A 26373-nucleotide genomic window follows, 5' to 3' on the forward strand; every position below is an offset into this window, starting at 1 on the left:
CCCTGCGCAACTATCAAGCATGTCTTTCATTTAAAACAAAACAGGGTTTTAGTTACTCCTCTCTGGACAATTCAGATTAAATGAAAACAAAAGCCATATTTTTATAATAAAGAATTTGAAAATTATGAATGTACATTCCTATACATTCTTTTTTGTATCAGATCTTGAACAAGAAATAGAATAAAATGAACAGGCAGAAGGACTAACAGGTTTTAAACTACTTTTGATGGCTTATATTTAAAAAAGGAAACTTTGATTGTAATTGATTAGTGTTACATGTTACAGCATAGTTGTCTGCCATAGTGTTAACACAAGGGTTTTTGTATTAATGCTGTGTGCTACCCGAGCCTGCCAAAATGTAATTACACAATCACTATTCTGCTGTTGCCATCACAAAAATAATGGAATGACTTTGCTACGAGCTTCTTAGGGCACAATTTTTTCAGTAAATACAAGTATGAAAAATGAAATAAGATTATGAAAGACTTGATTATATTCTGGAAATGCAAATGTGGAAAAATGTATACCCTACTGCTTAGTGATCATAAGGAGTTAGCAAATATTTTCATTAGGAGAAGGAAGGAACAATTATAGTTCCATCAAGCTAGCTCCCAACTTAGGACCTTTGAAGTTTCTAGTCCATCTTTCTGGATATGTTTCTATTCTTTCTCACCTTTTTTCTTATCATCCAGGTCTTATCACCAGTGTCACCTATCCTGACATTTTTCTTAGTCTAATTCCCTTTTCCCCATCCCTAGCTCTGCTGCACTTGCTTTATAACATTCCTTGGCTTTAATTTTTTCTTAGCCCTTATCATGATCTGAAATCACTTGCTCATGTACTACTTTTCTCGTTTATCTGTCTCCCTAACTGAATTGTAAACTCATGGCCCATGATACTTTAAGTTCTCATAGACTCTATTTACCCATTGTGGAAACAATCACTGGTGAGACAGGATGTTATACTGATGATAAATTAGGTCCATCTCTAAGCTTGGGGAGAATCAGATGTCTGAACAAAATGGAAGTCATTTTGGAAGGCAAAGGGGGAAAGGGCACAAGTGTTGTATATTTCATTGGCCCTTCTTCATTTGGGAGCAATAGATAACATATCACTAAAATGACTTTTCCTTTTTTGTTCTTTTTTGCTAGTCCTGAGGCTTTTACTCAGGGCCTGGGCACTTGTCCCTGAGCTTCTTTTGCTCAAGGCTAGCACTCTACCACTTGAGCCACAGCACCACTTCTGGCTTCTTCTGTGTATGTGGTACTGAGGAATTGACCCCAGGGCTTCATGCATGCGAGGCAAGCATTCTACCACTAAGCCACATTCCCAGCCTGGTAATAAGACATTTTATCCTCATGTTTTTATTATTCGATCTGTTAGTAAAGACTGCTTCAAGATTCTGGGAATTGATAACTGGAGACTTATACAATTATAGTCTTCTGAATAAATTGCAAGCTTTTGCTTAAAAGCATGAGGAAAAATCCCTAATTTCATCATCTGCCCTTAGCTAGGTACTGCAGACCAGGAAAAATTGGAAGAGAGACTTGGGGGTCCTCTTTCAGCTGCTTTAATCCCATCCTGTGTACTTAGTGAAGACTATTCTGAAGAACCCATCTAGTTTCTATATGCTTCTTGCTTATGTTATCCTATCTTTCTTCCTCAAAACTTAAGAAGTTTGAGGGGTTGGGGGTTTAGCTCAGGGGAAGAGCTCCTGCCTGGCGAGAGCAAGGCCCTGAGTTTGGTCCTCAGCTCTGGAAAAAAAAAAGAAAAAAAAAACTTAAGAAGTTTGAGGATAATTTGGGAGGTGAATGAGGAAGAGTTTAAGATGTCAGAGTGGCAAGAATGGTGTAACCACTCAATTTCCTGTTTACTTTCTCTCTATGATCTGTTTCAATCAAGCTAACTTCTCAATAGTTCTCTCCAGGAGTTTTTCTTTCCCTTGACAGGGTGGGACTAAGGGCAGAAAAGATAATATAAATGGTGCCCTGAAATAGTCATAGTTCCTCAGGTTCTAGTCCATTACCAATAGTTTACTAACATGTAAGGGTGGTTGAAATGCAAAAGGTATTATCAAGCCAGAAAATGTCATGGAGTAGTAGGATTTGGTGTTTTATGAATATACCTGATACTTTTAAAAATATTAAATATTCTATGGTAAGTTTTTTTAAATGAGGTTAATCCTGGTTGTTGTGTTACTTGTATTTTTGATAGATTTACATTACCTACTAAACAAATGCCCAATTTGAGAGACTTCCCTTTTGTTCCATATCTGATCAGTGGACTAATTTTGTCCATTCTCCTTTGTAAAACTGACACAGTCTTGACCTTTATCACAGTACGAACAAATCCTTTGTTCTTGAGTGATTTCCAGATTACTTTGCAAGTGCCCCACAGATAAAGATTGGCCTTTTAAAAAGTGTTTCTGGTGTCTCCAAATAGCTATCACAAAACCAGACATAAAAGTGAGGAAAGTCATTGTTTATCGATTTCCTGTTGATTATTTGTCTTTTGATTTTGGTTTTAGATTCTGAATTGAAGAAATTTTGCTCCAAAAACATCCTGGTCATCCTTGGTTTCTCCTCTATCATAGCTGTGATAGCGTTGATTGCTGTGGGGATGACCCAGAACAAACCATTGCCAGAAAATGTTAAGGCAAGTCAAACCCTATGTGCCCTCAAGTAGCCTCCCTTCTACTTTCATGTTTTAAAAACTCTAGATTCCATAATGAGAACACATGCAATATTTATGCTTCTGAATCTGGCTTATTTCACTTACCATGATCTTCAGTGCCATCCATTTTCACTCCATTGTAAACACACCAATTTAAAATGTCATTGAAATGACAATAAACCTGTCTTTTAAGTGTTCAGATGATGCCAATATACTAATGAGCACATATGGACATGTGGGTAGTTATATACCCAGATGTTATCCTAACTAGGAGGTCATGGCATATATGTATAGAAATACATTCTCTTGTTTCTGTAAGAGTAGAAAGATGCATGTGTATGCCAGACTTGTGAAACTTTTCCCACACACTCAAATCACTTGCTGTGTAGAAGAGCCATGGGGTTATATTGATGTCCTTTTGTCATACAAGTTCAACCCAGTGGGCTATGTACAGCTATGTACAGCCTTGTCAGAACAGAGCTGATTCTGTTACATTGGCCGTGTTCTCTTTCCATTCGCTGTTGAGTGCTTTTGGTTCTCTTGGCAAAACTTCACTCACAATGGAAGCCTCATGACATCTTGGTTTTGCTATTTGTTTATCAGCTCCAAAAGCACACCATTGCTTTCTTGATTTGACCTTTTTGCATGTTTGGTATTGCATCATTGGAAAGCAGGCCTGCCTAGAAGGCAAAACCCATGACACACTTGAGCTCTGTGTTCCCAGTGAATACTGTGGTCGTGGGTGGCTTTCCTTCATTCATCAAGTCTGTTCTGTGTTGTTAAGTTGCCCTGGCAAAATGGAACAGGGTCTTCAGTGTGAGTGCATGAAGAGCAGCCATAGGTGTTAAAGTGAATCTTTATAGCAATATCACCAACTTATTTTACACAAAGGTAACCTTATATATGAAAAGTAGCCATTTGTCAAAGTTACACTTTAATTTTAGTAAGATTTCTGAATTATATTGGAATGAACTATTGGATACTACAGACACAGAACATTTCCATTACTGCAGAAAGTTCTATTGGACATTGTTGCTCTCCAGTATTATTAAAAATATCTCTGAAGTGATTCAAAACTAAATTGAATGACTAATCCACATCATGAAAAATTTTACAAAATCTAAAATAAGGGACAAAAACGGAAACTTCTTTATTGTTAAGGTTTTGTAAATTAGTACCCTGATCATCCTACATATCATGGGGATAAATGTAGAGCTGTTACTCAGGGGCTCTGTTTCAGGGGGTAGTTCCAGAACTTCTCCTATGGATAGTCAAATCTGTGGATGCTCAAGTGCCTTATATAACATGGGGTATCAGCTGCATAGTACTTATTTATTCTAGTGCCTTATGTGGAACAGACCCATTCACCAAAGCCTATTCTACTGTGTCCTGTGCATGAAAGCAGAGCCTTTATGTCCTAAACAACCCCAACTGGCCTCACCTCCTAACATGATTGCATTGGGGATTAAGTTTTCAACACGTGAGTATTGGAAGAGGAAGCATTCAAACCATAGTCTTACCACTACTTTATACTAGACTGTAAATTCTAACCAGTTAGGATGGGATTAAGAATCATATAGTTCTATTCTTTCCCATTCATTCATTCCTTCTTTGTGCCTAAGTAGACCTACCCTCAGATAGCTTACACTCTTAACAGAGAATATAGAATATGGAACTTAAATAGTCATTATAATATATAATTACACCATGTAGTCAGTTATTTCCTTAGAGGAAAAATATAGGCATTCTAATGAACTCCTCATGTGAAGGGATTAGAGAAGTCCAGGATCCCAGGAAAAGGAGTTTCTAGGCAAAGGCCTAGAACAGAAGCTTTGTGACCTGATAATTGAAAACAGCCTATGCCACTGGAGTTGTTTTCTGAATGAAGAGACTCATATGAGAAGGTTAAATGTCCTACCTCTTGCAGAGACATAAGCAGGCCACCTGACATTCCAGTTTTCTCTTTCTCCACATCTAAGAGACCTATCCAGAAGGCTGGCACTCTGACATTCATGCAGGTAGAATTACTTCCATCCTAGGGGGCATCTGCCCTGAGTCCATATATACTCCATATAAGAGCCTGTATCTCCGGTCTTCACAAGGGCCCCTGCACTTGTGGGCACTCCTGCCAAGAAAGATCATTTCTACTGTTCTCTCTTCCAGACCACTTCCTTTCCTGCGGCATAGCTTGTGGAGCTCTATTATGCTCAGTAAAATCACATGTACCATTCTGAACTAGCTTAGGACAAATTTGCATGTACTATAAGATGACAGTATTTTTAAAAGACTACAAGAAAATATGTAAAAAAATAGCTTAGTATTTTATTAATAATAAAATGCCCAGGTAGAATCTTAAACATCATTCCCCCTCTATCTTTTGTGTAATGTTTAATAAACTTTTAGCTCTTAGAATACAAAATCATATTGAAATGATAATATTAAGGGAATATCAGATCTCTTCCCCACACTTGAATCTTAATCTTTGATTTTTCTTTAATATGAAGGGCATATCACTTTTCAAAATGCTTTAAAATGAGGTTCAGAGAAACACTGGGTTTCTTCATTGCAGACTTCTCTGAGGTATTCACTAGGTAGTGGATGGTAAATCCAGAAAGCAGTAAAAGCAGGAACATCTCCCAAATAACAACTGCTGCTGCTGCTCCTCCTCCTACTTCTCATCTTCCTCCCTCCTTTTTTTTTCTCCTACTTCTTCTTTCAGTACTTGAGTCTGAATTCAGAGAATTGTTCTGCTCTACCATGTAGTTGACTCACACAATCAGCTTCCCTCCCCCACATATTTTGCTTTATTTTTTCAGATAAAATTTCTTGTTTTTGCCTAAGCCAACTTCTGACCAAAATCCTCCTGTCATAGATGAAATTACATCTGTACTCTACTACACTTTGCTTATTGATTGAGATGGGATCTTGCTAACGTTTTGCCTGGGATGTCCTCAAACCATGATCCCTCTGTATCTTTTCCTCCCAAGTAGTTAAGATTTTCAACTCCCCCACCTTCTTGGATGGTTTATTTTTTGCTTTTTGGAACCTCTGCTGGAAGAATGCTGTAGTGCTGGAAAGAGAACAAAAGAATAGGCTCTCTGGGCTTTAGGTGCACTTTGTAGCCATGGAAGGCAGACTCTTCAATCAAACTAAAAACTTAAAAAAAAAAGTCTATGACACAGTTAAACAGATTAGCTTTCTGGTATGTTGTCACAGAAGGAGAAATGTCCTAATTCTTGCACTGAAAGGCCCTCTACTTCCTTCCTAGAAACTTGCACACAAAATGTAGCAAACTTTCTACTACCTCAGTGTGTGAGTGAGGCCCAGTAAAGCAGGCTGGTGGAAGCAGGGCTGGTTCCTTGACTCTGCTGGAAGGGTGGCTTTCATGGCAACAAAGCAATAGAACAAAGTTAGAATAGAACGTCCTGGTTCCAGATAAAGGCTGCATGCTGCTGCCGACTTGCTTTTATTGTAGCTACTGTGGTTGAAACAGTTTCTGGCAGGAAGAATTCAGGGGTTGCACTAGGGAACAATAGAGTTTTCTACTGGGTAACCCTGAAGGCTGTTCCTGCATCCTGGGAGGTTTCCCACTGATCCAGAGACTGCACACCTCCATCAGCATCTCTCACTGCCCACAGTAGCACCACATCTGCCATTTCTTGGATTCCTTCCATTGCAAGCTAGCTGCAGAGCAGTCCAGCTTACTTCTTTGCTGTGCCCAAAGCAAGTATGGAGGTCATTTTCTTTCCAAGGGTATGGTGCCAGTTACTAGAGAGACTCCTGCTGTGCACATCAAGGCAAGGAATGCTGGGAAGTTATGGAGGGTCAAAGGTCCTCAGGAGCTCTGCACAGTGATACTTCCTGGGTGTTAGTGAAATGTGCACACTACCTTTAGCTGTTACTACTAATGGTCAAGGGAGGTCTCTTAAGTCTTCTTGTCTTTTCTCCCTGGAGGTTATTAGGTCTTATTAAATTATAAGAGGGGTTATTGGGACTTATTAGATTATAAGGCAATGTATGTCATCTATATCACAATATTCATTATAATGTACATATATACAATAGGCAAATTAAGTATTTTCAGGTGGCAGATCACACTTTGAAGTGTGCAGCTCAAATGTGCAGCCAAGTGTGTCAGTTGGCTCACATTTCAGAAGTGCCTCTTCTTTTTCTTGCTTTTTGCTCTCCCCCCACTTCAATCATGTTTTCTCTACTATAGAGATGATTAAAAATGGCATATGCCACCAAATTATCACAAGCCCATGCAAATGCCATTAATCAACCATAGCATTTTCCTTCAAATAAGCTCAAGAATATAAGCAAATACATATGATTTGATTTAAAAAATGAGCACTTGGACAATCTATTCCTGGTAGATATTCAAAGAAGACCTAAAGATATTTCCACTAAATGAAATGTACAAGAATAGTCCTGACAGCTATATTCACAATACCCCAATTAGAAACAACCCAAAAGTATATCAACAGTAAACTGGGTAAGAATACAGTGCATGCATATAATGAGATACTCACAGCAATGGAAAAGGATGAGCCATATAGTTCATAGGCATAGAATGAAAGAAATGAGACTTAAAGGAGTCACACCCCAAGAGTCCGCTTTTTTGCAGTTCAGAAACAGGCAAAACTCATCCATGGTGATAGAAATCAACATGGTGGTTACTTTCGGGGTATCAGTAAGCCTGGTGGAGGCTAGAAAAATGTTCTAAAGAGCACCAATTCTAAAACCCTTGCCTAGCCCTTGCTGTTGTGTTTCTGGGTACTAGGTTTTCAACATGAGGTCTTCAGTCTGACCCTAATTCACATATATACTAGATATACTAGCTGTATATCTTGCATGAATTAACCTTTTTGTAGCTCCTCACTTATACAGAAAGGATAAAGATAGCATCTACTTTTTGTATGTTTTTTATTGTAAAAATGCTGTAGAGGGGTTAGTTACATGAGCAAGGTAATGAATGTATGTCCTATTGAGCATTGTTGCCTTCTCCTTTGTTTCCCCCTTACCATCCCTTCCGTCCTACCTCCACAACTACCTACCCCCCACCACTGAAGTTGTAAAGTTCATTTTCAACATAGTGTAGCATCTACTTTATAACTGTTCTTCATGCCATTTCTCTCTTCTCCTTCCTTCTGAGTCCTTTGATCTCCTCCATTCTTACAGATCTGAAAATACAACATTTACATATCTTTCCAAATATACTGAATAAATTTTAAAGTTATATTTTAATTTAAAAGCAAATATACTTAGAATTTTCTCTCTCTCTTTAAAACATAACTTCAGTCCTGTCCAGGCTAAGAGGACTAGTGGAAGTGGGTAGGACAGAGTGGGAAGGATGATTAATACAACCCAAATACTATATGTACATGTGTGAAATGTTACAGTGGAACTTGTTGGTTGGATAGAGAAACAAGGGATGAGAGAGAGTGACAGAAGTGGTAAGCAATGTCTTGCATGCATGAGGCCCTGGGTTCGATTCCTCAGCACCAGATAAGCAGAAAGAAGAAAGCTGGAAATGGCGCTGTGGCTCAAGCGGTAGAGCGCTAGCCTTGAGCTGAAGAGCTGAGGGACAGCGCCCAGGCCCAGAGTTGAGGCCCCATGACTGGACCCCCCCCCAAAAAAAAGAAGTGGTAAGCAAACCATGATACATTGTATGTATAAATGAACATGTCAAAATGAAATGCCTTTGTACAATTACTTGACACTAGTAAACAAAAACCCCATACCCTCACAATTCTATACTTACTCACTGAAGATATTTATATGCCTACATGGCCCTCAGTGGATTAACTTAGTGGTCCCCAAACTTGTCTGCACATTAGAATTGTATGGAAAAAAAGAATTCCAAAGCTGAGGCCACATTACATCACAGGGATGGAATATTGGCTTCAGCCTCTGAAGCTCTCCAGGTGATTCCATTATGTAGACAAGTTTGAGAACTACTGAATTAGTTCTTTCCACGAATGTCTCAACTATTTCAGTGGAGTCTCTGAATCTTCGCTGAAGGTTACAGTCCCTTAGGAAGCCTCTATATCCCTGCTGCTCAGGCCTCACCCTGAACATCTCTAGTGTGTAGCCGGAATTAAGAACCCTGTTCTCCAGGGATGCAGGTCCTGGGAGATCTTATGACTAGAGTGACTCCAGTTCCAAACTGACCAATGCTCTTCAGTTAAAATGCCTCCCCAGTGGCATTCCCTTTCTTTTTCAAGCTGAATATGGAGAAGAATGATGTGATACTGATAAGAGTTTTCTTCTGTCCTCAGTATGGGATTGTGCTGGATGCAGGCTCTTCTCACACAAACTTGTACATCTATAAATGGGCAGCTGAAAAGGAGAATGACACAGGAGTGGTGCGCCAGATAGAAGAATGTAAAGTGAAAGGTAAGATGGGAAGAGGAGGGGTAGACAGAGATCGGGACAACACAAAAGATATTTGGCAAGTAGAACACAAGAGAAAAGGGAGTTCCAGGGACAGGAAGTCAAGTGAGGATCACAGTGTATTTGCTATTGTCATTATAAAATAATACTGAAATCAGGGGCTGGAGGTTTAGCCCAGCGGAAGGGCGCCCGCCCGGCGTGCACAAGGCCCTGGGTTTGGTCCTCAGCCCTGGAAAAAAAGAAAAAGGAAAAAAATAATATTGAAATCAATCGTTGATGATCAAGTCCTTGAAGAATAGGCAAATTAAAAAGTTATATAGTGGGGAGACTGAAGGTGTATGTAAGTGATAAATACCTATTTAGTATGTATGAGGCCCTGGGTTTGATCCTCAGCAACCTGTTCCCCCATACATATACAATAATTGAGTAACTAATTCACACCCACATTTATGTAATGCACTGATTAGGAATTGAATTCAGTTCACCTTCATAATTTCCTACTGAGGTTTGTATTCCTATTTTTTAAAGATGAAGATAACAAAATCGAAAGGTTACATCACTTGGTTAACTTAGTAAGTGATAAAGTTTTAGTTTAAAACAAGGCATGCCCAACTTAAAACCCATATCTGGGCCAGCAGGTCTCAGAAATGGCATCAGAACCACTGGGATTTAAAAACACAAATATTTTAAATTTCTGAGTTCACAGATTTGAGGGAGAAGACTGAAAACTTGTATTCCTAACACATTCCCAGGTAATACTAATGCTGCCAAATCCATAGAACTGCTCCTGTCCTCATCTTTTACTCTAATCTGAAGCTTGGTGAAGTTCTCAAACATCTTCACAGTCTCTATAAGCAAGAACGAGCAGATCATTGATGCTTAGGGATGGGATCTTGTTTTGCAGGAAAGAAACCAAAAATCTGGAAGACTACTGCCTTGTAAGTAGCACCAGAACCAAGTGAAGCATACAGGTTTCCTAACTATATTCCAGGCTTCTCACTAATTTGAACCATTGCATTATATCCTGATTGTTTTCCCAGACAATTTTCTTTTCAATTTATAATCTATGGAGGGTTGTTGACACTTTGGTTCTCACCACTCCCCTCCATCAGTACCCCAACTGCACCACCTACATCAACATAAGGTGCCATAATCACTTTAACCTTTGTCTCCCTTCACCTTTTGAGGGAGGAACCTACTGTTTATTTTCAGTCAGACAGTTAATCCAGATCTCAGAAAGAATTGACTTTTAGTCTAATGGTCTGTGAAGTCTACCCCAATTTTATAACTTAATAGTAGAGAGGAGACAAGAGGAAAAAATCTTCGAAAGAGAAGGCTGATGTTCTTGAAACTGCCTTATCAACAGGGAGAGAGCACTTGACTTTCTTAAGGTTTCCGTACTTTATTTCATTGGCCTTTAAAAAATTGATTATCTTCTAGTTTTAGAACTCTTCTTTCATCCATTAGATGTCTCTCCTCTGAGACTCAGACCATGTGTACATGAGTGTTCAGACTAATGAAGACAATAGCTTCCCCCCTCAAGAAAAATTGAATACTTAAAGCCAGATTTTCTGAATCAAAACACATGCTTAGAGATAATTTCCTCATTATGATTAATCTGTGAGCAGATAATTATCTGTAAAGGAAACCCTCACCATGAAGCATTAATCATGTGATATTTATCTTAGTGTGAGAGAAAAATGTTGAGTGCTGACTTCAAAAAGCTTGCAGAATCTTGGCTCGAATCTTTCCCTAGCAACAGTTAGTTTTGCACTAAAATTGGAATAACAGTCATATTAGGAAAGCAGGAGATTGGAGTGGAAAAAGTCACTAAGGAGGCATGGCTTCAAATCCTGTTTCTTTTAACAGAGAGAAAAAAAAAACTCCACCTCAGAAATTTTAGGGCACAAGTCATGATTACAAAGCTTGTTAGCAACACTTCTGTCTTTTCAGTCTGATGCCCTGAGGAGTCCACTCATTTTGTAACTTAGTAAGTAGGAAGATAAAAGAAAAGACTATCCAGAAGTCTGATACTCTAAGAGACTCTGGTCTCATCAATTTGGAGACAATAGTAGCTGGTGCTTATTTTAATTTTTGTTCTAAATATCATCTTTGCTTAAATCTTCTAGTAACTAGTATTATAAATTAAAAATTTGTGGAAGAATCACCCAAAAGCAATTAATAGAGTAGCTAATATGAAAATCTGGGAAACTGTTACATAGTTAAATATAAAATTGTGCCATCTAGTGGAAAAATTACTGAACACCAGACAGACCTAATCCAAAATTTGAAAATTAATACCAATGTTAGGCCCAGTGACTTAACTCTCTAAGTACCACCTCATTCATATATATATATACATATATATGTATATTTACATGAGGAAATTATTTTTCCTTGTATTTTCTTAGTAAATACAATATTTTTCTCTAATATTGTCAATGTATGTCCTATACTTTTTTTGTAATAGTACTAGGACTTCAACTTTGGACCTCTTTTACTTAGCTCTTTTGCTTATGTCTGGTGCTCTACAACACAAGCCATGCCCCCATTTCTGGCTTTTTTTCTTGTTATCTGGAGTTCAGACCCTCTTGGATTTGTCTTCCCAGGCTGGCAAAAACTGCAGTTCTCAGATCTCAGCCTCTGAACTCTGTGCTTGGGCACTGTCCCTGTGCTCTTCAGCTCAAGGCAAACTCTCTACCGCTTGAGCCACAGCACCACTTCCGGTTTTCTAGTGTTTATTGGAGATAAGAGTCTCATGGACTTCCCTGCCCTGGCTTGCTTTGAACTGTGATCCTCAGATCTCAGCCTCCTGAGTAGTTAGGATTACAGGTGTGAGCCACCGGTGCCCGGCTAGATCTAGGCCTCTTGAGTAGATAGTATTATAAGGGTGAGCCACCAAAACCTGGCTTATACTTTAAAAAAATTACCACCTTTTATATCTTTCCTTAGGTCCTGGAATCTCAAAATATGTCCAGAAACCAAATGAATTAGACATGTACCTGACTGAATGCATGGAAAAGTCCAAAGAAGTGATCCCAAGTTCTCAACATCAGGATACACCTGTTTATCTGGGAGCCACAGCAGGCATGCGGTTACTCAGGTACAGTAGCATGTAGGGACCAAGAGTGGATACGAGTTAGAGGCAGTGCAGCTATGAGAGGACCACATTTCCCCCCCAACCCCCCGCTCAAGTTATACACACTCCAAAGTCCATTCCTAGATAGGAAATTTCAGCAGGTGAGCAATACAATACTCTTTAACTCATAGTATGTACAATGGAAAGACTAGGTATCTAAAAAACCCTACCAATCTCCCCATGGAAAAGTTGAGAAACATTAAGCTCTGAGATTTGAGACTGAAGATTTGGTCAATCAATATCTGGGAGGAAGATGACTAGAAGAGATCCACAGATGTCCTAAAGCAAATAATCAGTTTACACATCTTTACTTGTTACCTCTTGGTAGCAGTGTTCTTTGTATACTTGTTCATCCACCCATCCATCCATCCATCCATTCATTGATTCAATATGTGATGAGCTTCTGCTCTGCCCAGAATATGCAGCAGGTGACTGAGCCCTCAAGAAAACATGCTTCCATACAGAATGAATTGTCCTTCAATAGAGGGATGTTTGGAGCTGCTGTGGGGGCTTTTGGCCCTGCCCAGGATGAGAAGCAGCCAGAGAAGGGGATATATGACCTTTATCATGACAGACAAGTTGGAGGGCAAGGAACGAGTGCTACACGCAAACAGACAGCAGTCATCCAGTGACTGCCTTTTATTAAGCACTTGTGAAGTGTCAGGCACTGTTTGAAGCACTAGGGATTCAGCAGTGAACAAGGCAAATTCCTTGACTTCATGGGGATTGTGCAAAGGCAGGGAAATTAAGGAAACCAAGACATAATCCAGAGGGCTGTATTTCTGCACAGAGAGGAGATAGAGTAATAGTAGCAACTCATGTTTATTGAGCCTCTGCTACATTTTTTTTTTGTCAGTCATGGGGCTTGAACTCTGGGCCTGGGCGCTGTCCCTGAGCTCTTCAGCTCAAGGCAAGCACTCTACCACTTGAGCCACAGTGCCACTTCCGGTTTTCTGATGATTCATGGAGATGAGTCTCTCAGACTTTCCTGCCCCGGCTGGCTTTGAACCACAATCCTCAGATCTCAGCCTCCTGCATAGCTAGGATTACAGGCATGAGCTACTGGCATCTGGCAACTGCTACATTCTTAACACTGTGCCAAACACTTTACTACATACATACTTGTTTAACCATCATAACAACTCTATAAAGTAAGAGATTTTTTTGTGTGTTCCATCCTGAGGCTTTAATTCAGAACCTAGGCACTGTCCCTGAGCTTATTTTGTTCAAGTCTAGTATTCTACCACTTGAGCCACAGCTCTACTTTCCAGCTTTTCTGGTAGTGTATTGGAGATAAGAGTCTTACAGACTTTCCTGCCTGGACTAACTAAAAGATACTATATTCAGCTAGAAAAGGGAGCTGTGGCTTACAGATGAGATTCGTTACCTGGCAAGTGGCAGGACCCAAGTTGTGAGTCGGTTTCTGAGAAGACAGGGTTCAAATCGCAAATGGCCTTGTGGATGCCAGGATGTTTGGGTTTTAACTTGGAGACAATGTGAAGCTATTTAAGGTTGTTACACAATTAGTGTCACTAATAGAGATGTATTAGAGGGGAAGAAAGCTAGTGATAAAGGGAAGGCAGCTAATGGACACCATTCAATGGCAGACAAGAGTTGTCAGGCTGTATTCCCTCACAAGACTCAGTGTTGAATAGCCTAGATCCTGGAAGCAGTTTCATCTGTACTATGACAACCCTGAAAGACTATTCAGGTCTAAGGGTCTCAACCAGACACAATAATTGACTGGTTTTCCCAAGGTGGCAGCAGAGGAAGTTGGGTATCTGTCTGCAATCTCTTTCCACTTGTGTTCTACTATAGCCCTAATTAATACCAACAAGTCTAACTTTGTAACCAACTAGGAGCCACCATTAATGGCTAATACAGCACACAGTAGCTCTAGCTATGATGAGGCTCCCACCATAGAATTTTTAAAAGAGCTTCTGATATTTGTAATCCAGGAAACAACAGAGCAAAAATTGTACTACTTTAGGAAGATGAACTTACTCAAGGCTGGAAAAGGAACAAAAGAGTAACTCTCCCTCATCTTAAAGGGAAGGTTCCTTTGACTGCCATGTGCAGAGATCTCTGTGTCTCTACTTACTTCATTGTGTTATGGTCCACTTCTTGGGGTATTACATGGACAATCTGGCTGAATGGGTAGGTGTCATTTTTAAGACAAAATAGTAACCTCACCTCTTCTTTTGTGTAGAATGGAAAATGAACAGTCGGCAGAAAGGGTCCTGGCTGCAGTGTCAAGGAGCCTTAGCAACTACCCCTTTGACTTCCAGGGTGCACGGATTATCACTGGCCAAGAAGAAGGTGCCTATGGATGGATTACCATCAACTATCTGCTGGGCAAATTCACTCAGGTAAATACCCACAGCATCCATGAAAGTGGCTCATTGAGGGCCAGTGCCATTGCTATCTCGGAAAAGTATCTGAGTTGCTAGCGAGAATGATGGATGGATGGATGAATGAATGTATTCCCACTTGTGTAAAAGTCACTAGGAGTATACTTGTCTTTTAAGAACTTCTTCTATTAGTGAAGAGTATTGGAGCCTTATCTTCACCTTAGGAGGAGACATGAGGGAAAATAGAATCTATTTTGTTTATAATTAGTTTAACCTTATTAAAATTAAGAATAGCTGAGTGAGGTGGCACACAGTTGTAATACCAATTACTTGGATAGCTGAGGCAGAAAAACTGTTAGTTCAAGGTCAGCCTGGGTATCATAGCAAGACCTGATCTCCAAAACAAAACCAAAGGAACCAAAAAGAATGATTAGTATCTGTCTCGTGCTGTGTGTCTTGTGTTATGCTGAGCATTATCAGAACAAGAGCATGAGGCAAAATTATTTCTGTTGTAGATCTTAACATTAATAGCCAAAAAGGGTTATTATTCTGCCCAACATCACACATCTCCTGACTTACTGAGTGGAAATTGAGACTTGAGTCAGCTTGCCTTAGGCCCCTTGTTTGTAAGGACTAGTCACAGGGCTTCCAAATTGCTGGGGTCTGGCTATATCTTTGAAGCCCCTCTTTTCTTGCTATTGATTTGATGCTGGAGCCTGCAGTGAGCTTTGCCCCCCACTTCACTGACTTAGGAAGTTGCTGAGTGCAAGAAATCCTGTGTAAATCAGGATATCCACAGATTGCTAGACTAGTAACTGTCCTCTCTTTTAGAAATTGAGTTGGCTCAGCTTCATTCCACAAAGTCAGGAAACCTTTGGAGCTCTGGACCTTGGGGGAGCCTCTACACAAATCACTTTTGTACCCCTAAACTACACTGTGGAGTCTCCCGAAAACTCTCTGCAATTTCGTCTTTATGGCAAAGACTACACTGTATACACACACAGCTTCTTGTGCTACGGGAAAGATCAAGCACTCTGGCAGAAACTGGCCAAGGACATTCAGGCAAGTATAACTGAATTCAGACTGCTCTCTCCACATCTGGTCCTCAGCCCCCACATCCTGTTATTTCCTTTTTCTAATCCAGTAATTGGTCTGAAACTGATTATTGTGCTTTCCAAATCTTTTCAGGCAGGATACCAAACTACATCTGGTCGACCCCTATGAGTTGTCCCATGCAGACATCCCCTCCTGTGTTTGTTTACTGCACTATCTCCAAGGACACCAGTCAGATCCTTTCTTAGGAACTAATTTCTCACCCTGGTGGCAATGATAATGAAAGTTACACATTAGAGCACTGTTCAGAAGAAAGGTTGCCATTTATAAGCTCATCTAGACCAGTTGTAAATCTCTTTCCTATAAATCACAGAAAACAGAGTTGTTAGAAATGACCTGGAGAGGAGGAAGAAAACAAAACCTCAGAACAACACTGAATTTGTTAGTCCATACTTTAGATCTTATTCCCAGAAGCCTCTGGATTTTGAAGGCAGCATCGTGAGAGAACCAGGCACACCCTGACCAGCAGACACAGAGAGGGTGTCACATCAGCTTTTCTGTCTTCATGAAAGGACAGCCAGTTCTCTTTCCCACAACTGCACCGCACCCAGCACTCTGGTCCTTAAGATGACCACCATACAAATAGGTGCTGCTGAGTGATGCCCACTGGCCTCAAAGCACCGTGAAGTTGCTTTTCTACAGCTGTCCCTTTTCTTCTTTTGAGGGGTAAAACTCGTTTTTATACTTTTGGCTTGGAGGACATAAGGCACTTTTCAGGTCTTGGAGCTTCTGATTGTTTGTTTGGGGAGGAGAGGAAGGGACAGGGTGTAGACCTCTGGCTTATAATTTTGAGATTCTGAGAATTTTCTTTATGTGGCCTGTGTAATTAGGATTATGCATGAAGGGGCAGTCCCAACTAATGGCATTTCTGAACCCAGAATCACTCTATCAACATTCTATAAATATGCTACTACATTGATGTCGGGTACCTCCTCCTCCTCCTCCTCCTCCTCCTCCTCTTTCTTCTTTCTTCTTTCTTTCTTCTTCTTCTTCTTTTTTTGTCGGTTGTGGGGCTTGAACTCTGAGCTTGGGCACTGTCCCTGCACTCTTCAGCTCAAGGCAAGCACTCTTCTGCTTGATCCACAACACCACTTCTACTTTTCTAGTGGTTTATTGAAGGTCTCACAGAAAAGTCTCACAGACTTTCCTGCTTAGGCTGGCTTTGAACCGCAGTCCTCAGATCTCAGCCTCCTGAGTAGCTAGGATTACAGGCATGAACCACCAGTGCCTGGCTCTATGGTACCACTTCTGAGCCTTTTTTTAAAAGAAAAATTATGCTAATAGGAAAAAGAAAATAAAGCAAGACAGGGCTATATGCCAATAATGTTGCTTAAGGCCTTCACATCGACCATATCAGAGTATGTCTTTAGTCCCCAAAATCATTCACACAGGATTCCTTCAAGTAATTTTCCCATTCAGGTTTCAAGTAGCAGAACCATCAGGGACCCATGCTTTCACTCTGGATATGAGAAGACAATGAATGTAAGTGAGGTCTACAAGAGCCCCTGCACCAACAGGCTCCAGAAAACGCTGCCATTTGATCAGTTTCAAATCCAGGGTACTGGAGACTATCAAAAATGCCAGCAAAGTATCCTTGAGCTCTTCAACACCAGTTACTGCCCTTACTCAAGCTGTGCCTTCAATGGGATTTTCTTGCCACCACTCCAAGGGAATTTTGGGGTAAGTCTGTAAAATAATGAGGTATATTGGAGAATGATTTTAGTTGCATGTTGGATAATATGTTTAAATTATAGGATTTCTTGTTCACTCTCATAATAACGTTGAGAAAATTCATGGCTGGTTATTTGGCCACACAAGGGTAGCAATTGGGAGTACCTTCTCAGTTATCTCCTTGACCTTGTTGTGGTGCTAAGATGGCAGCTACTGCTCCAAGCATCACATCTCCCCAAGTAATACCAATGCAGAAATGAAGTGTAGGGTTTGTCTTACACACTTAATTTAATTATGCAGAAGGGCCATAGATATTCTCTTAGCCAGAATGTGGTGAATGCACTAAGGTGTGTTACAGGAAAATGGATTAAAATGGTTTAAACATTGTCTCCTGGGAGAAGTGTTTCCTGGGCACCTTAACTTCCTCTATGTGGGTACATTTAGGTTTCTGTAAGCAAAAAGAAGGGCTCTGGGGCAGGCATCATTAGAATCTGCCACAGTGACTTTCCAGATGTCAGGAGGAAAAGCAGCAGTTGGAGCAGCTGAGCATTTTCCTCTTTCAAGACATTTATTTAAAAGTAGAAACACAGGAAATCTCAAGGAAGATTTAAACTCAGAAAACCTCAAGAAAGATTTAAATCTGAAGGAAGTATTAAAATTGCAACATTGCATTACATTTTGAAGAGTTGAGAGGTATTTGAACTACAGCTTCAAATTCATTCCTTTCCAATTATGGGAGGACAGACCTCTTGATATAGTAATTCAAATTCCCATATTTCGGTTCTGAGACACCAAGCATTATTGCAATCACAAGGAGTATATTGCAAAATTATCTACTATCTGTTAGGCAGCAATTATTGACTAAGTGTTTATAGACACATAAATTTATTCAAGAAATCATTCAAAGAAATAAAGGCCTTTGTCTGCCTTCATATTCTTTTTCCCTTCTCAAAAATAAAAACAAAACAGCATGGATAAAAGGAGATCCGATTCTAAATACCCCACCAGAGAGCAGCTCTCAGTTCTCCTGACTCAGTACAGGATCATAGGAAGAGCTTCCTGGAGAGAGCTCAGGATCTACAGTAGTCAAATCTGACCTAATTCCTGATTTTTCTCTTTCTTTCCTTGCTTTCTTTCTCTCTCTCTCTCTCTCTCTTTTCTTTCCTTTTTTCCCTTGCTTTCTTTCTTTCCTTTCTCTCTCTTTCTTTCTTTCCTTTCTCTCTTTCTCTCTCTTTCTTTCTTTCCCTTCTTTTCTTTTCCTCAGTGTGGGGCTTCAACTCAGGGCCTGGGCGGTGTCCTGTCCCTAAGCTCTTTTGCTCGAGGCTAGCACTCTACCACTTTGAGCCACAGCTTCACTTCCAGTTTTCTAGTGGTTAACTAGAGATAAAGAATCTCAAGGACTTTCCTGCCCCAGATGGCTTTGACCCAAGCTCCTCAGATCTCAGCCTCCTGAGTAACTAGGATTACAGTCATGAGCTACCAGGGCCAATCCTAATTCCTAATTTCTTAGGAACTTGGTGAGCTCTTTATTGTCTTGCTGTCTGAAAAAACAGCAGTAGGTAGTGTCATGGGTCTAGGCTTACATTAACCTTAGTGGCAGGTGAAACCTAAAACGTTAGTTGTTGGGTTTTTTTTGTTGTTGTTATTGTTGTTTTAATTGCTTGAACTCAGGGACTGCTCACAGTCCCTGAGCTCTTTTGCTCAAGGCTAGCATTCTACCACTTTGAGCCATAGCTCATCTTCCTGGTTTTTTTTGTGTGGTTTTTTTTTGCCAGTTGTGGGGCCTGAACTCTGGGCCTGGGCACAGTCCCTCAGCTCTTCAGCTCAAGGCTAGTGCTCTACCATTGAGCCACAGTACCACTTCCAGCTTTTTCTGCTATGTGGTGCTGAGGAATCGAACCCAGGGCCTCATGCATGCAAGGCAAGCACTTTACCACTGAGCCACCTTCCCAACCTCATCTTCCTGTTTTTGAGTGGTTAAATGGAGATAAGAGTCTCACAGGGACTTTTCTGCCCTGGCTGGCTTCAAACCACTATCCTCGGATCTCTGCCTCCTGAGCAGCTAGGATTGCAGGCATGAACCACTGGTGTGGGGCAAAAATTAGTTCTTATTCCCAGCAGCCTTCATCCTGTCATTCCTGCAGGAGATCTCATTGCCAAGCCTTGGTACTTGTATTTGTACATAGGTATTTGTAACATACATATCCAGCTTCAGCCGGGCACTGGTGGCTCACACCTGTAATCCTAGCTACACAGGAGGCTGAGATCTAAGGATCACGGTTCAAAGCCAGCCCACGCAGGAAAGTCTGTCAAACTCTTATCTCCAATAAACCACCAGAAAATGGAAGTAGTGCTATGACTCAAGTGATAGAGCGCTAGCCTTGAGCTGAAGAGCTGAGGGACAGCGCCCAGACCCAGAGTTCAAGCCCTATGACCAACAACAACAACAAAAAATCCAGCTTCATTCTTGTGACTTTCAAAATCATTCCCCCGGGTGTTCTAAACCAGAATTTATGATGGGAGGATTTTTGCTCCAACTTTTTGTAAGGTGGAGATCAGGAAGATTGCAATTTGAGGCCAGGGTAGTTTAGTAAGAACTCATTTCAACAGAGAAGCTGGGTTTATAATGAATAATTATAATGCCAGCTTCGTAGGAGCTGTAGGTAGGTAAGAGAATGGCTAGTCAAGGCTGCCTTGGGCAAGATCCCGAGTCCCTATCATAAAAATAAAGCACAAAAGAGCTGGGAGTGTGGCTCAAATAATAGAACACCTGCCTACCACGCCTGAGCCCTAGATTCAAACCCTAATACCACAAAGGCAAACCCTGCCAAATAAAAAAAATCTTGGCAATACTCTCATCAGTTTGGCCGTGTGTAGCCATAGTTACCAGATACAATCAAATGTAGGCAAAGTAGAAACACCAAAAAGGAAGAGGGAACATCTGTTGGGAATTACTTATGGAGTAACTTCAGAATTATTTTTTAAGACCACATTGCATCATTTATACAAACAGCACAGGCCAGAAAGAAATTCAGTAAGGAACTAGAACATTTAAAGTGTATTTGTTTACATACATGTAATACATCTGACCACTGAGCAACACAGAGGTTAGGGAAGCTGATTTCACTTGAAAGCAAAAATCCATGCATAGCTTTTTTTTTTTGTCAGTTGTGGGGCTTGAACTCTGGGCCTGGGTGCTGTCCCTGCGCTCTTCAGCTCAAGGCAAGCGCTCTACCTCTTGAGCCACAGCGCCACTTCCGGTTTCCTAGTGGTTTATTGGAGATAAGAGTCTCATGGACTTTCCTGCCCAGGCTGGCTTTGAACCATTATCCTCAGATCTCAGCCTCCTGAGTAGCTAGGATTACAAGCATGAGCCACTGGCGCCCGGCACCATGCATAACTTTTTAATACTGGGAATAGAACTCTGAACTCTACACATGCTGGGCAGGTGTTCTGCTTTATCCATGCCCTTAGCCATTTTATTTTTGTTTTTGATATAAAATCTTGCTGACTTTGTCCAAGCTGGCCTCAACTCATAATTTTCCTCCTCTGCTTCCTTAATTGTGATTACAGGCATATACTACCACACTCAACTCCCTACATACAGCTTTCTAAAAAGAAAAACCCAAAAGAACCCACAAACTATTTAGGGCCTTTATTAACAGGTACTTGCAGTTTGTCTTTTATTTTGTTTGGCTCTTTTTTTTGGAGGGGGAGGTTCTGGGGAATGGAGTCAATATCAGGACTGGCAGATGCTAGATAAGTGTTCCATCACTGAGCCTATATCCCCAGCCTCTCTTTTGAAAATGTTTATTATTTTTATTTTATATATTATTTGTTGTTATTTAATTAGTGTACAAATTCAACATGTTCAAGCCCTTTAAAAAAGTGTTTGTTTGTTTGAGTGAGGGCATAAATAATTTGAACAGGCTAACCCTGAACTTGGTGATCTTCCTGCCTCAGCCTTCAGAGTAGCAATAATTACAAGTACCATGCTCAGCTTTTCCTCCTTCCTCTCTTCCTCCTTTATCAGATAATTTAAAATCTGGGACTATAGTTGCATAACAACACACTGAGATAGGATGTAACAGATTTCAGGGTAGATAGAAGGAAAGAGTTATATACTCTTTAAATAACCTTCCATAAAATCTTACCTTAACCAGATATAAAAGTGAAATCTTTAAAAGGATATTGAAGCTTGGCGCCTGTAGCTCATGCCTGTAATCCTAGCTACTCAGGAGGTTGAGATCTGAAGACTAGGGTTCAAAGCCAGCCCAGGCAGGAAGTTACCTGAAACTCTTATCTCCAATAAAGCACCAGAAAACCAGAAGTGGCACTATAGCTCAAGTGGTAGAGTGCTAGCCTTGAGCTGAAAAGTTGAGGGAAAGCGCTCAAGCCCAGAGTTCTAGCCCCACGACCGAAAAAAAAAATATTAAGAAAAACCCGTTTTAAAATTTTTGTCATTACCAAAAAGATATCCTTAGTTAAAATAATCAAAACCACATGCTATATTAATAATGCAGATCTGGTCAATGGGCAAAATAATAGTATTTGAGGTTTTCAAGTCTAATCTTTTGAACTGAGGGCCCTGTGCTTGCTAAGCAGACAGTCTACCACATAAGCCATGCCTCCATCCCCTTTGTGCAGATGAGGCTCAGGGATCTCTGAGGTTCCTGGTACTGATCAAACTTGAATCCTCCAAAATGTAATTACTATTAATATAGACTGTCATTCCAGAAGCCTTACCCGTACCATACTTAACACATATTTACATTATCTGTATTGTACACAGTGGAAATACATAAGAACCATAAAAGATCACTATGTACTGTAATATGCAATGTACTAGAGAAATGAAATTGCTCATGTGGATATTAAAATACATGTGTAACATGTGTAACATTAAAATACATGTTACACATGTATTTTAATCAGAGATTCACCACACTTGAGCTCACCATAACAGCAAAATGGAGGTACTGTGAAAGAAACCACCACAGTGATGTAGTATGAGCTATAGTGTATTTGGAATTGTGATTTAATGCTGCTCTTTCTTACCATTCTTTTGACTGAATGGTATCATGTATCATATGTAAATCTTGGTTTACATACATTTTGACTTTTTAATTTTTATAATAGACTATGTATTAATGGTAGTAAATAGACTAAAAATGTATATTGCTTTAACCACCAAAAAGTTATCATCACATGGTAAGTGGCTCATAAATATTTTGCCTTCAGGTTAAAGTTGCTATAGAGGTAGGGCATCCTTAATGTCAAATCAAAATGCCCTGAAATTGGAAACTCTGGCAAGATCCAGATTTCAGATTGCTATTGTTTAGATGTAGAAAATTGTAATGTAGATTTTTTTAACTTTTTTTTTAGATGCAGTCTAATTTGTCAAGGCAGCACTTGAACTCTTGGGATCAAGAGATCTTTCTCCCTTAACTTCCAAATTATCTAGAACTATAGTTGTATAACAACACACTGAGATAGGTTTTAATAGATTTCAGAGTAGCTAGAAGAAAAGAGTCATATACTCTTTAAATAACTTTCTATAAATACTGTCTAAACTAGAAACTGAAAGATGAGAAACTGACTTGTTATTTTCAGTACTGAGGCTTGAACTCAGGACCTTACTAGGTGAGTGGTATACTGCTGAGTCATATCTCCAACCCTTTCCTGCCAGTTATTTTTCAGATAAGGTCTAGTTTCATGTCCCTGTATATGCCTGGACATGGTCCAACTAGTTTATAGATTAGTTTATGTAACTAGAATAACAGGTCCATACCACCATGCTCAACTCTAATTGAGAAGTGGTCTGGTAAATTCTCTGCCCAGGCTGGCATTGAACAGAGATTCTCTCAATCTTAACCTCCCTGTTGCTATAATAAGTATGAGCCACTGGCTTCTGACTTAGGATCTCACTTTTTAAAGCTATGCTTCCTGGGCTGGGAAGGTTGCTCAGTGGTAGAGTGCTTGCCTTGTATGCATGAGGCCCTGGGTTTGATTCCTCAGCACCACATAAACAGAAAAGCCTGAAGTGGCACTGTGGCACTGTGGTAGAGCGCTAACCTTGAGCTCAAGAACTCAGGGACAGTGCCCAGGCCTACAGTTCAAGCCCCATGACCGAAAAAACAAACAAACAAACAAAAAAGCTATGCTTCCTGAAGATTACTTAGAGTGTTTCTATCCTAATTTGTTACTCAAATGTAGACCCATAGGATGTAGATACCAAGTAAAATATTATAAAGAAAAATACTATAATATTGATTCCTAGTTTGGGAATTAAGGGACAGTTCATAGATTTAGGACAGTATCCTATCGATAGTTAAAACAAACTCAGGAATTCCTAAAATGGAGTCGGCATTCTCAAGAATTGGTTTTGCATCCATTCTGGCAAAAGAAAATCCCTGGCTTCAATTCCTGAAGCCTAAGAGCAAGACCAGAATAGTGGGGTTCCCCCCTCCCTCATTAAAGTGTCTTCCAGCCACAGGCATAAACTTGGTGATGTGATCCTCAACTATGGGAGTTTGAGAAATGTTGCTGCTTGGGGTAAAGGAGGAGACTTTTTGTTTGCTTTTGGTTTTTGTCATTTGGGATAATTCTTGGAATTAAAAAAGGAAAGCATTATAACTAAGATTAAGGTTACTTTCTAAATATACATAAACCAAGCGGGGAAAAGAACCTAAACCCTGCCATCAGTCTATCAACACTATTTTCCTAGTTTGAATTCCAACTTGTTTGTATAAACAGTAGTCCATGACAGAAGAGATATTCCCAGAGAAATTGACCTTAGATACTAAACCAGGACTGTGGCAGATTTCTGAAAAACTTATACAATATATGTTGTCATTAAGTCTTTCAGCTGACAGGCTGATGGAATGAGAAAATGAATTAATGTGAATATGAACTGAGTGATCAAGGGAAGATAATGATCTTATTCTGAAGTACAGCAAGAAAGATGAACATACCCAGCTCACTCAGCAGCGTTTCCCCTTGGCTCTATGAAGGGAGGGGATATGTCAGCTGTGTGGTTTGGAACAGGACCTTGATTCAAAAAAAAACAAAAACAAAAACAAAAACAAGTGCTGTCCATACCTTTTTATTTGACCCTTGGAAAATGATTTAATACAACTTAGGTTGTTTTTAATTCCTTTATGAATCAATGTTGCTTTGGGTTAACTTTCTGACTTTGTTCTTTTGGAAACTTTTAATGGAATGTCAACTACATTGCCAGACAACTGTTTAGATATGAAATAGGGGAGAAATCATTCCAAAAAAAGGAAAACAGAAGTATTTACAGTTATTAATTTTATTAACTATTTACTTACTACACATGAGATGTGTGCGTGTGTGTGTGTGTGTGTGTGTGTGTGTGTGTGTGTGTGTTGTTGATACCCTTTCAATCTAGCTGGCATTGTACCACTTAAACCATTTCACTGTAGTGTGTGTGCGTGTGTGTGGGGGGGGGTATGGTTTAAAAACAAAACAAACAATAAAAAACTCACAGTGTCTTTTGAGAAACTTCCACTGGGCTTTTCACTGGAATTGAAGCATACAGATGCTATAGTAGCGAATTGCCGGTGGAGGGTTTCTTTGCTATTTTCAGAGCCAAAATTGAGCCCCAAAAGGACCAAGTCAATGTCTCTGTGTGTTAGGCACAGCCTAAAACTGTGGGTGTTTCTACCGCAGGCATTTTCAGCTTTCTATTTTGTGATGGATTTTTTAAACTTAACATCGGAAAAAGTGTCCTCTGAGGAACAGATGATTGAGATAATGGGAAATTTCTGCTCTAAGTCCTGGGAGGAGGTAAGTAACTAGAAACAGAAACTGTCACAATTGCTGTCACTACTGGGGAGGTTATGAATCTGTTCTTAACTTCATCCAGTTTTGACTAATATCCAGTAAATGTGTTGGAGAAATCCAGTGGTGGAGTAAAGAATGAATTTATCCACATTTCTTGGTGTTTCTCACTTTATATGAAGTCCTTTAATAGGCTCTACTGACATAGAGTCAGCAGTTCATCTCTACCTCAAGCACTGCTTTTTCAACCTTGATGTTATGCATTTCATCATGGACCCAAGTTGGCTGATGTGGCCCTTTTGTCTGAAATCATGAGTAGAACCAGATACTTGTGTATAGAAAAGGCTATGCCAGAAGCCCCATATCTCAGTATTCCCTTCTTTTTTATTTTTCTTTTTTATTTTGTTTGTCGTGGGGCTTGAACTCTGGGCTTGGGCGCTGTCCCTGAGCTCTTCAGCTCAAGGCTAGCATTCTACCACTTGAGCCACAGTGCCACTTCCCATTTTCTGGTGGTTTATTAGAGATAAGAGTTTCACAGACTTTTCCTGCCTGGGCTGGCTTTGAACCTCAGTCCTCAGATCTCAGCCTCCTGAGTAGCTAGAATTATAAGTGTGAGCCACTGGTGCCTGGCTGTTTAGAATGCTTTTAACATGTCCATTGTGTACAATTCATCTTGTTCAGTGATGCCCTTGCCATTACTGCCCCCATCTAACCCATCCCCACTCATCTCAGGTTTCCTAGTTTTATTTTCACATATATACATTAAATATTATGACTACATTCACCTACCATTCCTCTCTCCATTTGTCCACCCTGTTCACTCAGCCCTACCACCCTCATATGTTTTCGCTTCCAGATATTTATCTTGTTAACCTGTTAATTGCTCAAAGGGGTTACGTCATGGAAACCCATCCCTACCATACTTTAGTCAGTTTGACAAACATGGGAAGTCTTTCTGTCTCCTGGTGTCTTCTTCAATCTCTCTCTTCAAAGATTTATAGTTTTTATTATAGAGGTCCTTGGTTAGGTTTATTTCTTGGTGGGTTTCTTTTGTTTTGTTGTTTTTTTTTTTAGGTTACTGTGAATGGTATTATTCTTCTAATGTCCTTCTCCATCTCATTGTTGGTAGAAAGCTGATTTTTGTGTGATAATTTTATATCTTGCTACTTTGCCGAAGGTGCTTATCAAGTCTAGGAGTTTTTAGGGTGGAATCTATGTCCTTCT

The 26373-nt window shown here is 40.0% G+C and overlaps 1 protein-coding gene across 5 annotated transcripts in view; it reads left to right on the plus strand.

Annotated features, from left to right (window-relative positions):
* Entpd1 (ectonucleoside triphosphate diphosphohydrolase 1) overlaps window positions 1-26373 on the plus strand; it is a 74107-nt gene that overhangs the window by 42165 nt on the left and 5569 nt on the right. The window contains exons 2-9 of one of the 5 annotated variants that reach the window (XM_013017831.1): window positions 2528-2655; window positions 4837-4878; window positions 8954-9072; window positions 12022-12172; window positions 14418-14577; window positions 15391-15621; window positions 17092-17352; window positions 25039-25155. In XM_013017831.1, coding sequence (XP_012873285.1) covers window positions 2648-2655; window positions 4837-4878; window positions 8954-9072; window positions 12022-12172; window positions 14418-14577; window positions 15391-15621; window positions 17092-17352; window positions 25039-25155 — 1089 coding nt within the window. In that variant the 5' untranslated portion in view covers window positions 2528-2647. The remainder of the gene's footprint in view (window positions 1-2527; window positions 2656-4836; window positions 4879-8953; window positions 9073-12021; window positions 12173-14417; window positions 14578-15390; window positions 15622-17091; window positions 17353-25038; window positions 25156-26373) is intronic. The other 4 variants (XM_013017830.1, XM_013017832.1, XM_013017833.1 and 1 more) reach the window with 4 other exon arrangements.

Source organism: Dipodomys ordii, unplaced genomic scaffold, assembly GCF_000151885.1.
Source record: "Dipodomys ordii isolate 6190 unplaced genomic scaffold, Dord_2.0 Scaffold36, whole genome shotgun sequence".
NCBI lineage: Eukaryota > Metazoa > Chordata > Mammalia > Rodentia > Heteromyidae > Dipodomys > Dipodomys ordii.